The 12,918-nt window shown below is 34.4% G+C and overlaps 1 protein-coding gene across 4 annotated transcripts; it reads left to right on the top strand.

Annotated features, from left to right (window-relative positions):
• The first annotated feature begins 464 nt into the window (after window positions 1-464).
• Window positions 465-11,134, top strand: LOC104646992 (protein PHOSPHATE STARVATION RESPONSE 1-like). Of its 4 annotated transcripts, XM_026030709.2 has the most exons (8): window positions 466-691; window positions 5,063-5,837; window positions 6,703-6,895; window positions 6,997-7,073; window positions 7,152-7,191; window positions 7,665-7,722; window positions 8,243-8,311; window positions 9,884-11,134. In XM_026030709.2, the coding sequence occupies exons 3-8, from the start codon at window positions 6,829-6,831 to the stop codon at window positions 9,891-9,893; spliced, it is 321 nt and encodes a 106-aa protein (XP_025886494.1). In that variant the 5' UTR covers window positions 466-691; window positions 5,063-5,837; window positions 6,703-6,828; the 3' UTR covers window positions 9,894-11,134. The 4 variants fall into 4 exon arrangements, with proteins under 4 accessions (XP_025886493.1, XP_025886494.1, XP_019069038.1 ...); XM_026030708.2 differs by lacking the exon at window positions 9,884-11,134 and having other exon boundaries at window positions 465-691; window positions 8,243-9,501; XM_026030707.2 differs by lacking the exons at window positions 6,997-7,073; window positions 7,152-7,191; window positions 7,665-7,722; window positions 8,243-8,311; window positions 9,884-11,134 and having other exon boundaries at window positions 469-691; window positions 6,703-6,834.
• The last annotated feature ends 1,784 nt before the right edge of the window (window positions 11,135-12,918 follow it).

Here is a 12,918-nt window from a genome sequence, read left to right as displayed (position 1 = left end):
TACCTAAAATTTTGACAAAAGTTTTTTAACCAAATCTGATAGGTTTCTTTAGTGAGAGGATATTCTTCTTTTTGTTAGGATTTGTCTTTATATGATTCAAAGTAAGAAGAAACATAAGCATAGTTTATGAGATTTAATTTGATTTACATATTGTATTCCCTATTTTAGCACAATAAATTGATATTTCTTGTGTCAAAATTGATATATTCGGATGGTGACTTATGCATTGAAAAGGTAGAAACTTTAAGAGATTATTATAATCAGAAAAAAATAGTAATGGATGTAATTTACTTCTTTAATTTGGGGTCCCATAAGAGACACATCGAAAAAAAAACAAATGCCCAAACAAGAAGGTGAGTTTTAAGTCGTTCATCCATCCAAGTGGAACAATCAAACATACATCAACTTGCCACACACAATTAATTTGACGCCCCAACATTGGAGTAAAGAGGCACTAAGACCAAAAAGCAGCAGCAATTTTGCCCAATAACGATTGTCCAAATCACTCACTCAAATATACTTCTTTTGGGATAAAGAGTCGAAAAAAATAAACCAAATTGGAGTATCTCTAATAGACACCCATATTAGAGATCCTTTCTTTCTTTAAAGCTCTCTCTCTCTCTCTCTCTCTCTTTTCATCTGCCAGCTTGGGATTCGTTAGCTGACGGAGTTTATTACTCAGATTCTTAAGGTCCATTTTCTTTTCTTTCATAAAAATCCCATTTTTATTCTATTTGGCTTATCTCTTTTTCTTGGCAAAGTCTTTATTTTTTACTTGAACTTGTTCTTGTTTGAGTTTTTTGAACTTGGTTATTTGGAAAGGTTGCTCCTTTTTGTTTTTCTATTTTGTCAAGATTTGGTTTAATTGCTATCTTCATTCTTGGCAACTAACTCTAGGACAATAATTTGAAGTATGTGGTTTCTTACCTGAAGATATAATTGGTGACAGGTACCTACTGCATTATTGTTAAAAGAGAAAGTGGTCTTTTTCTTGGCCGAGTCTTTCTTTTTACTTGAACTTGTGCTTGTTTGACTTATTTGAACTCTGGGTTATTTTCTAATTCTTGGAATTGTTGCTCTTTTTTTGTTTTCATTTGTGAAGATTTGGTTTTATTGCTCTTTTCATTCTTGGCAACTCTAGGAAAGTATGTGGTTGGAGTTCTAATTGGTGACTGGGGCCTACTGCATTATTATTGTTAGAAGAGAAAGTGGTCTTTTCTTTCTCTTCTTATTTTTGTGGTGCTGATGGTGTAGTGAAATCAAATTTGAAGGTAGAGTTGTTGTCATTGCTATGACTTGGCTGACTATGTATGAGGAGCTGCTGGATATAAGTTGGATCAATAGTTTGTTTGTTCACTACGGGAAGTACTACTGTTGGAAGTAAAGTTTGATCTTCACTGTGGGAAGATTAACCTTCCAAAATAGGAGAGATTATATGTACTTGTCAAACAAAAAGAAAAAGGGGATGAGGTTGTTCCTGAAAAAGACCTGATTTGTTGAGTTATTCTTCAAGATAATGGATTCATTAGAAAAACTTGTCCATTATATGATATTTATTTCTTTTTAATCATTCTGATTCCTAATCATGTGAAAGTTATTTATTAGAAAAATGAAAATAATCCTAATACTTTTGGGTGCTAATGATTGATGGAAAAATCATGAAGAAACTATTGGCAGTATTTCATTCCAGTGTGTTTCTAGATGGATGGCAAATAGTGGAATCTAGCGAAGTTTTGAATTAATCTAGATGTTTTTGTTTTAGGTACAAATCTGTATTACTCTTTGGAGAGTCACTTATGAGCTATGTTGCTTAGACTCTTCAAAAATGTCGATGGGTGCGTGTCGGATCCTCCAAAAATAGTGTATTTCTGAAAGATCTGACACGGCGTGGCAACATTTTTGGAGAGTCCGAGCAACTTAGCTTATGAGGACTACCATATAGAAAGGCAGAGAATGTTCACATATGGGAAACACACTGAGCCTAAATTTTCCAGATCTATGCAAATTATATATCATGACAAGTGTTGGCTACATTAGATTCTCCATAGTGTTAAATATTCACGGGAAAACTATGAACTCCAGAATGGAGCTTTGAAGCATTCTTTAAGGGGTTTCACCTATGATGAAGCTCTAATTCTATGAGGTGCTGGTTATTGTTGAACATATATCTTGAGTTCTGAGTGAATTGGTAGTTTGCGGTGAAATTGCAAAAAGTCTGATGAATCTTGTCCCATTGAAATTTCTTAACTTTAGCTACCTAGATTGTCTTAGAACTCAAGAGCACCTCTTGATAAGATGTTACGTTTCTGTGTTTGATCAAAAATCTCAATAGCAACTGCTTAGATGTAAAGATGGAATTATGTAACTTTTATCTTTTTTCAAGAATTTGAAGGTAGCAGATTAGGTTACATAGCATCAAATAATCTTCTTGAGCATGGCAATATTCTAAGTAAATACAGAAATAGTCTCTATAATCTTTGCTGCAACAAAGATACTATTACATAATTAGGTCCTTAATCAGGATGATATGGCATGTGTCTTGGGATGTATTTTCATGAGAACTTTGCAGGATAAGAATCGGAACATGTTAAATCATTCTTTTTGAGGTCAAGTAGTCACCCACCATTAGGGGAGGATGGTAAGTTGATGTGGTTCATCAACTAAATGCTTGATGGTAGGTCATTTTACAGTCATTTGTTCATGGGAGAAGGTTCGAATTTATCCAAAAAGTATTCAATTTGTCTTAATATTTTCCCTTTCCCCTAACAGTTGTTCAGCTCGGCTCTAATATTTGTCACAGTGGAGCCACGTAGACCAACAAAAGATCCAAATTTACTCCTTAACTACTAAACTGGTTTAGAAATATCCTCTGTGATAATTTGAAACATACCCTTGCACAATTAAAAAGGTCCAAACATTACCCTTATGTGTCTTCCATTATATAAATCAAATTAGGTCAATTTTTCCATGGTTGAAAACTATTGGTGGATGAGATACATTCGAGATGAAAGATATCAGTGGGAGCTTTCATAGACTGAAAGGTAAACATGGGGAAAATGTAAGACAAATCACAAACCTTAGGGGTAATTTGGACCTTTTTCCTTTGTTCATTGAAGGTGAATTTAGAGCACCAAGGAAGGTGGCTTATTTTACGTGGAGTGCTATCTACTTAGACAGCAGACAACATATGCAGAAGAAGATATATAACCTTCAGATGTTGCTTCCATAAGCAATATGTTATGGATGCTGGCCACTTTTTGCTACATTGTAGCTTCACTTTGGAGCTTTGTGCTTTCGTATGCTCGGTTTCGATCCCTGAACAGCGGAAAGATGATGAATAGTTTGCAGAAACAATGGCAGGAAGGTAGGAGGAAGTGTATATGGAAAATTGCAGTCTCTGGGTCTAGAAGATCATTTCAGGGGGTTGAGAGTCATTGGCAAACTAAGTATTCTCATTTGTAAATCTTGCATTTATGACCTATACATGAATCACCAACTTGCAATAATGATTAGCTAGATTTTGGGAGGCTTAAAGCATATTTGTAAATGACAATGTCAACTTGGTGAAACATTTATAAATACTATTAATATATCAAAAAGGTATTCTTAGATAAAATTTTTGGATTAACCTTTGAGTGTTTTGAAGATGAGAGGCCTTTGAACCTTCATATGTTATACTTACCTACATAAGCACGGTAGGTTGAACGCCAGATGTGACAGTATCATCTCATTTTGTGCTTAAAACTACTGCTCAGTGGTTAGATTTATGTCAGACAAGTTTGCATTTCTGTATCTTAGAACTGGTATCAGAAGAATGTGTTGTTGCTGATTTTAAAGATTATACGGTGCTGAATTAGTAAGTAATGTGGGAGGTTCTTTAAATTATATTCAGTGCATGAAAATGGAGAAAGCATGAACATCAGAGGGACTAAAATTTAGATCCTATGGGAAGTTTTTCAAATTATATTTCAGTAAGTGAATCAATGAAGAAACCATCAGCGTCAAAGGGACTAAAATTTAGTTACAAATGGCCCGATGTGAACCGTAATCCAGAACAATAGAATTAGGCAGTAACCATGTTCTGGTATATCTTGCATTTTAGTAGTCTCTATAAATTTGATTTTGTTGGATGCATTTGATGAGAGCTTGAGGATTGTGTGCAAATCTATCATTATCTGTGAGAAATTTACTTTCTTTTAATTACATGCTTATTTCTCTGTGAAAACGCTCAAATTTTTTTACCTCTCCCTAGGAGATCCCACCCTTTTATTGCTCCCTTAGTGACTTGAACCCACAATCTCAGGGTTGGAGGTGGAGGGTGGCTACCATATGAGCAACCCCTCGTCTTCCTCAAATTCCTCTATAAAAAGATGATTGACTTTTTTCCCTAGAGTGCGTCAAGCCTATTTATATTCCACATCAATGTGATGCCTTTGGGGACTTTGCCTCTTATATCTTGATTTGATGTGTATCTTCATGATGCTTTATGAGTATTTGTCATCAAGAATTCTTGTTGTTATAATACCATTACTAAGACATCTTTTCTAATGTAAATTATCTAAAATCCTTATGCTTTCCATGACACCATAAGAATTCTTGTTTTCTTGGACAAATTCCTTAATGCCAAATTTTGTATGTTAGTGGAAGTCAAATGCTTAGTTTTGTTTAAAACAACTGAATGCTTTTTACTTGTGTCTTTCATTGATGATGAGCATTTAGCTTCTCTGAATGCTAAATTTTATTATTCATCTAAACTTATTGACATTATTTTCTTTCTGTAGTCAATTTGACTGAATTCTTAAAGTAAACGGCTGCATGAAAGATTAGAAACTACATGAATTATGCTGCTCAACCTACTGCTTATAGACATTTATTTAAAATATCAGATACATCACAGTTGATTGTTTTGATAGATTTATTGGACAAATCATTATTATTCTAACTGTATCAAATGTATATGGATGGCAGAGTAAAATTTAAAGTTGTTGGTTCTCATTTTTATTCTAACACATATGCAGCCCGCTCCATTTTTTTATGTGTGCTTTGTTATTTCATACCACAGATGCACAGAATTTAGAAGGTTGAGACCATCATTTTCAAGAAAATAATAATTTATGATTGGGCAGCAGAAAGGAATTTTTGGAACTGTGGTATTAATATAAAGTTGGTTTTGGTTGTTCAATTTATGGGAAAAAATGAACATGCAGCCTGCATTATATATACCAAGATCTAGTGAAGCACAACATAGTAGCATGGGTGTCTCTGGAGCTATGCCTATGTCTTTACCAAGTTTGCCTAAGTTAGAGGAGAAATTTCCCAAATTGCTAGATGCTCTTCATGTTATCTCGGAGAAGGAGCTTACTACAAACCTCAATTCTCCACGGGCAATTTCATCGATGTCTAAGAGCGGAACAGTAGGGCATCTACTGTCATCTACTTTTGGACTCCACAAAGATTTTCACTTTTCACCTACCTCTTCTCAAGAAACCTGGACACTTTATTTTCCATTTATATCAAGTGGGGCTTCTATGTCAGCCAGCCAAGCTTCACACTCAAATGTAGATTCTATATCATTGGATGATTATCCATCGGGGAACAAACAGAATTCCTGGGGTAAAGATTCATCTCATGAGTTTCTTGCTTTTCCTACAAATGTTCCTGTTCAAAATGGCCAAGTGGAAAGCCTCGTCGGCGTTATGGCATCTGATGACCATGCTAAGAGATCTGATTGGCAGGAATGGGCTGATCAGCTAATTAACGATGATGACATTCTTGGTCTTGGTTCAAGCTGGAGTTATATCGTAATAGATGTCAATTTTCCTGATCCAGAACCTAAGGTTTGTTCCTTATATGTTTTGCTCTATTTTATGAAGCTAGGAAAAAAAGAGAAAGGAAAGGAAACTAATGGGAGAGTAAGCTGACTTGAAGCTGGAAGAAGAAAGTACTATTCCAAGGCACAAATGATATTATATCTTTCATTATGCTTGATTGCATCTCTAAATGGTTGTATGTTAAAGATTTTAATGCACATCAAAACATATTTTTGGTCAAGTAAATGAGTGTTTGCTAAGTTAAAATTGCATTCAGATAGTGTTGTAGTTGCATTATTTACCGTAAAGCAAATTGAATACGGACGTTTTACAAACCTAACAGCTTATTTAGCTCCAAATTGTCATCCAGCTTACACCAAGCTTCAAGAAGTAGAATACATCCATATTTGCTTATTAAAAATGTAGAATACATTTATATTTAGTTCTAAGTGAGGATTCCATCTTAGCATATTTTGTTTCGTATGTTCATAATCCTGTTGTATGTGCACTTGCTCCATTTGATTTCCTTGTTTTCTTTATTATGTTGAATTATGTACAAGCTGTTTTTTACACCACTTTAAACAAGGCACTTACGTGAAATTTTATTCATGGATGATACCACCCAACATCATTTTGCTGTTGAATTTAAACTTATTTGTATATTCGAATTATGTGGTATTGTTACACAGAATATGCTTTAGACTTGAGCAAAAAAACGTGTGTTTCACATTCTTTGAACTCATCTAGTGTGTTCTTTGCAAGGGCATTATCCACATAACCTCATATCTGAGCAGAAAAATGTGTTCTTTTAGTAATCATTTCTGATTTTATGATATTAATTTACTGTTTCTTCATGTTCTTAGTTTACATAAGTTTCTAATGTTTATTTCAGCAACTGGGAGTTTCTGAGATCCCTTCTAACCAGCTGCAACCTCCTCCTCCTCCTCCTCCTCCTCCTACTTCATCTTAGAAAAGCTGCCCCATTGGTAGCCCATCATCTGCCACATCTAAGCCTCGTATGCGGTGGACACCAGAGCTTCATAAAGTCTTCGTAGAAGCTGTAAATAAGCTTGGTGGAAACGAAAGTGTGTAGCCTCTTCATTTTGAATTATCTTTTTCAACGGTTAGGAGGACTTAAGGAATTTGAATGACATAACTATATCTTAGACACAATTTTACTTTACAGAAGCTACTCCAAAGGGTGTCTTAAAGCTCATGAATGTGGATAGCTTAACTATCTATCATGTTAAAAGCCATTTGCAGGTATGATTAAACCTCTTATTTTCCTGCTGCAGAATCTGGTGATAGTTTCCTCACTTTATCCATTTGTTTCAATTTCAGAAATATAGGACTGCTAGATACAAACCAGAACCCTCTGAAGGTAGAAGTTGCCTCGTTGATTACGTGATAAGATTTTCCATAAATCAGGCATCATTGCACCATACTTTACTGATTATCTCAAATGCCACAAAAACATCTTTCATTGCGCATTGAGAATGAACTATCATGCTTCAGCTATCTGTTGGCGAAAAACAAGCATTAAACAATACACGACTAAAATAGCAGCAGAAAATACTTATAGGCCCTTTGCCATAAGTAGGGTTATACAGGGTACTTCTTTTATCCACACAGGAAGGAAATAAAGAGCTCAAAACCCAACATTATCGTCTCACGTCATTCTAAACGATATTTCATAGTAACTACATCTATTGTGCTAGTATTTCCTGCCTACCTTTCTTTATTCACGAGACAACTGACTATGTTTAATTTGCTGGTGCTGAGTAGATCTTTTTCATAGTTTCTAAGACATCAAAAATTGGAATTGATGAATGGACTTTCCTCTGCTTATTACAGGAATTTCAGAAAAGAAGCCAACTATCATCACAGAGATGCCATCTCTGGACTTAAGAACGTAAGTCATTACTCAGTCACTGTTGAAACATGTTACTAATACATCAATGATCTTAAATAACTGCTTATTTTGTTGTAAGAATAATAATGTTTACGCAAAAGAATTCTTCTGTCATTCTTAATTACTAACTGAATATCTTTGTTAAAAGATATCATTTTAGCTGCACACACATTCATACTTCTTTCCATTTTTTGTTGTTTGAATATGACTATTGACTAGTCAGGATGCTTAGGAGAGTAAATTATAATGTTTACAAATTGTAAGAAGAAAATAGTTCAAATTTAATACAGATGATGGTTAATTTTTACAACTTCGGCAGTTTATATGGAAATTTTGTGCATGCCCCTGTCATCGGAAACAAATATAAGAACTAATTTGTGTTACTTAGGGGGACTTTGTGAGAGTAGTTGATTTCAAATTTTATTCAGCTTGATAATTTCACTTCCTTGGAGAGAGTACTTCCTTTTTCCAGTTAAAATTGTACCTAATTATCAAATATTACTTTGGAATCTGATAACAGGACTACAGGGATAACAGAAGCACTGAAAATGCAGATGGAAGTGCAGAACAGCTTCATGAACAACTTGAGGTATGTGATTGATTTAAGACAGAATAAGTATTCGTGCACCTATTCTTGTTTTTCTTGTACCTGATTTTCTTTTCAATTGAAAATCAAGTGTTTGATAAAGTGGTTGCTAGACCAGATATATTGTATGGGCAGAGTGTTGTCCTGTCAAGAACTCACATGTCTAGAAAATGAAAGTAGATGAAATGAGGACATTGAGATGTATGTGTGGACATACTATGAGAGAGATTTAGGAAAATAGATATTTGGAACAAGGTTGGCCTCAACGGTGGACAAGATGAGGGAGGCAAGATAGAGATGGTTTAGCACGTGAAGAGGAGATGAATAGTTGCTCCAGTGAGGAGGCCTGAGAGGTTAACTATAGTAGATATGAGGAGAGGTATAGGTTGATTCAGTATTGAGGAGAGGTGATTAGATAGGACATGACACACCTGTAATTAACTAAGGACAACACCATTGATAGGAAGATATGTAGGTGGACGATTAGGGTAGTAGGTTAGTAGGTAGTTGAGCTTTGTCTAGTTTACTTATAAGAGTTTGTTGTTATTACTCTCCTAATATCTTATTTATCATTTTACTATCCTATTCATAGTTTTAGTATTACTTGTTTCTTTGCTTCGATTTTTGTATAACCTGGTGCTACTACTATTCTCTTCTTCATTGTTTTGCCATGACTCCTCCACTACTGTATTTGCTTTATATAATTTTTCTTATATTCTTACATAAGCTGAGGGTCATCGGAAATAACTTCTCTACCTTCACAAAAGTAGGGGTAAGGTTGCGTACACAACACCTTCTCCAAACTCAATTTGTGGGATTACAATATATTTTTGTTGCTCCGTTTGGCTTAGGGGTTAGATTGTCTTTTTCTTATGGAACATTGTCGTAGAATTAAATCCCTCACCCTCAAAGGAATATCTTTCCATTTGATTTCCCTACATATTGGATAAATGGTTGTATTGACATTACCACTTTCTCCCCAATATTGAATAAGAAAGGTATAATATATTGTGAATAATGTATTTATGTACTGAACATTGGAGTATTGATTAAAAGCTCTAGTATGGTGTCTTATCTGGATACTGAACAACCTTCAGGTCTCACCTCTTCCAAAATTTTGGATCCCTACAACTATTATTGCCTTGAATAAACTTTTTCAATAACCATGCTGAATTATCCTAGTTTTCTCAGTATTTTGGCCACATTTTGGTAAATTAGACATTTGAGTTTTTATGTTAGACTAGACTGAATCCTCCTTAGCTAATATCCTGCTTTAGAAATGTTAGGTGATATTTGTATGCTGGATAGTAAAAGTTATATGGTAAATCTCCCTGAGGAAAAAATACCATTAAATGGTGTTTGATACTTCTGTTAATATGTTATATAATATTATTCTTGTTTAGTTTTTAATGTTTAAATATTATACATTCTCCCTTTGTTTTTTCTTGAGGATTACTCAGAAACTCTATTACTGGTGTATATTTACTATTCATGGTTGTACTAAGATATATACATTTTACATTTGGTGGCACAATGCATCATTCTAATAAAATACCTCTTTTCTCATATCCAAAGAATGTTATAGTTGCGGATCGAAGAACAAGGGAAATACCTTCAAATGATGTTTGAGAAAACGAAAAACATGGGAAAAGAACTAAATGTATCATCATCAAAATCAGATGAACCTTCTTCACCATCCACTGAAATAAAGCTTGCCCCTCCTGATGACAAATCAGATGCACCAAAGCAGGATCATGTCAGCACTGAACTTAGTTCGAATGTTGCTTCAAGCCCTGCAGATGATCTCACTGAGAATAAAGAACGAAAATCATGTGAGAATCATGACTCAAATGGTAGAGACTTAAGTGTCCCTCCAGCCAAACGTGCAAAATCGGAGGAAACATCACCTTTATGACCTTGACACACTTTTTGTAACTTCGTAGAAGGAATAGTTGCAATATGAATTGTGGTGCCTATGCTATTGACCGACTTGTAAAATAAGATTTTGGGTTTAGGGTGTGGTTTGCATGACGGAAAAAATATGTTTCATGAAACATATCTTCTTATTTGTGTTTGGTTAGTAAGAAGAAAATATTGTCCGAAGAGCATTTAGGTATATGAGGCAAATACTCTGACACCAAACCCGGATCCCCACGTTTTAACACAATCATAGACCTCCGTCCCAATCCTGACCTCGACTAGGGACCTGACCTCCCACCTTGACCTTCACCTGACAGTTGAAAACCTACCACAATTTGGATCCATTGTTGATTAAGGACCTAAACTCGATCCTTATCTCGAATTGAAATCGGAGATTTGACCCCAATCCAATTCCCAACTTTGACCTTAAGTTGGGGTTGGGATTTGGATTTTGTTCACAAGTTAGGGTTGGTTTTGGGAGTTAGGTCTTTGGTCAAGACCAGGGTCGAGAGTTGGGTCTTAGCCTAGGGTTAAGATTTAGGTCCCAAGTTAGGGTCGGGTCTTGACATTGATTTAGGACCTAATTTTGACCTTGAACTGCGATTGAAGATGACTCAACCCCAAGTAAAGACTCTACCTTGACCCCAAGTTGGGGTTGGGATCGAGATTGGATCCTGACTAGGGTTGTGGTCAAGGTTGGATCCTTGTTAAAAGTTATGTCTCAGTTCCTAGTTTGTGTTTTGGAGTCGGGGTGTGATGCTCATTGAGGTTGGTATTAGGAGTCGGGTTAGGGTTCAGAGTGGTCTCTAGTTGGGGTTGGGTCTCGAGAGTTTTGTCTAGGTTGGGGTTATGAGTTGGGTCTTGGATTAGAGTTTACATGGTTTTCCTGATTGAGGTCTAGTGGTGAGGTTGAAAAGAAGTTTTGAAAAATTAATTGGTTATTTTATGTTGGAAATCATTTTTCTTAAATTGGAGAAAAGTAGATTTATTTGAAAAATATTTAAGTGAATCAAACTTTAGAGTGTCATGAACAAATATTTGGAGAAGTAATGACACATATTGCACCTTTGTAATAGGTAAGCCAATCCAATAAAACATACTATAAAATAAGGTAAATATGTGGAAAAAGTATTACCGTCAAGGCTCAATATCATGTCTCATATCAAAATGCTGAAGATGATAAAGAAAACAATAATATAACTACCCAAAATCAAGACGTCACGAGTACAAATCATTACCAATATCAAGTACAATTGAATGGTACGAAAAGTATAAAGTCAAAAATAAAGGAAGATAGAATAGATTATGTATAGCTATGAATCAACTATCAACTACTCTGAACGACACCCCTCAAACTAAAATTTTAGCCATATTGATAAAATGAGTCCATTTTGATTATATTTAATGGTTTGGATAGCTCATATTTAGGGCAACTTTCACATAGCAAACACAAAATTCACATTTATATACTATAGCAAAGTTTGCATAATTGTGCTCCATGGCAAACATATATATGTATAATTCGTTATACATATACAATTGAAACGAATTGTATAAAATGAAACAGAGAGAAATTATATACAATTTGAATTTTTATAAAACAAGAAAGAGAGAAACGCAAAAGAAATTTGGCAGGAAAATATTTGTATTGTATAATTATAAGTGTATTGGACGATTATATACAATTTGAATTTTTATAAATGAGAAAGAAAGAAAGACAAAAGAGACTTGGGCAGGGAATATAAAATTGAATCGAATTGTATAAAACGAGAAAGCGAGAAATTATATACAATTTGAATTTGTAATAAAACAAGAAAGAGAGAAAGGGGGAAGAACCTGGGTAGGGGAGTGTTTTTATTGTATAATTATAAGTGTATAGAACGAAAATATATATATTTGCATATGTATATACAATTTTCTCTTGCTTTATACAAACATAAACGCAATTTATACATTTCGTTTCTATTTGTATAAGCAAGAGAGGCGAGGGTGACGGGCGAAATTAGAGAGAGCAGTGAGTGATATCTGGGAGAGGGGAGAGAGGAAAACGAAAATATATGTATTTACACAATTTCCTCTCGCTTTATACAAACACAAACGCATTTTATACATTTGTGTTTGTATAAAAAGCGAGAGAGGCGAGCGAGACTGCCACCAAACGAAAGTAGCGAGCGAGATTCCACCAAGGAGAATGACGAAAATAGCTATAATTTGCTATAGGATACAATTAAGTCAAAGTATATTTATAGCATTTAATTTGAATTAATAGTTTGCTATTATATACAATTTTCCCTATTTTAATTGGTTAAATATGAGTTTCAAACTATTTTAAGAGTCTACAAAGATGGTCAAAATGAGTTAAATATAAATATTCATACTGACCCATAATAGGTCACTTGTTTTCACTTTCGCTCAAAAATTTTCTCAAACCCTGATGTGTTATCACAATAATACAATCTATAACTTTGATTCAGCCCAACTAATTTTAGATTCAGCTTTTAAACGAATAAATTTGACTTATCATCACCTATTTTTTCTCACTCTTACATTCTTTTACAAGAGATCTAAGATGAACTAGAGTTTGCAATCTCTGACGATTATGCATAAAAACATGAAGAAACAGTTTAACCCTAATCAATTTAACAATTAATAGAAAAATTATCAATACTATATCATAGATTGATCATCCA

This window comes from Solanum lycopersicum, chromosome 4 (genome assembly GCF_036512215.1).
Source record: "Solanum lycopersicum chromosome 4, SLM_r2.1".
In the NCBI taxonomy this organism is placed as follows: Eukaryota; Viridiplantae; Streptophyta; class Magnoliopsida; order Solanales; family Solanaceae; genus Solanum; species Solanum lycopersicum.
This window is presented reverse-complemented; position numbering and strand designations above follow the sequence as displayed.

What these genes read in the sequence shown, in the direction of transcription:
- LOC104646992 (XM_019213493.3), top strand. Translation starts at nt 5,196, where the DNA reads ATGAACATGCAGCCTGCATTATATATACCAAGATCTAGTGAAGCACAA.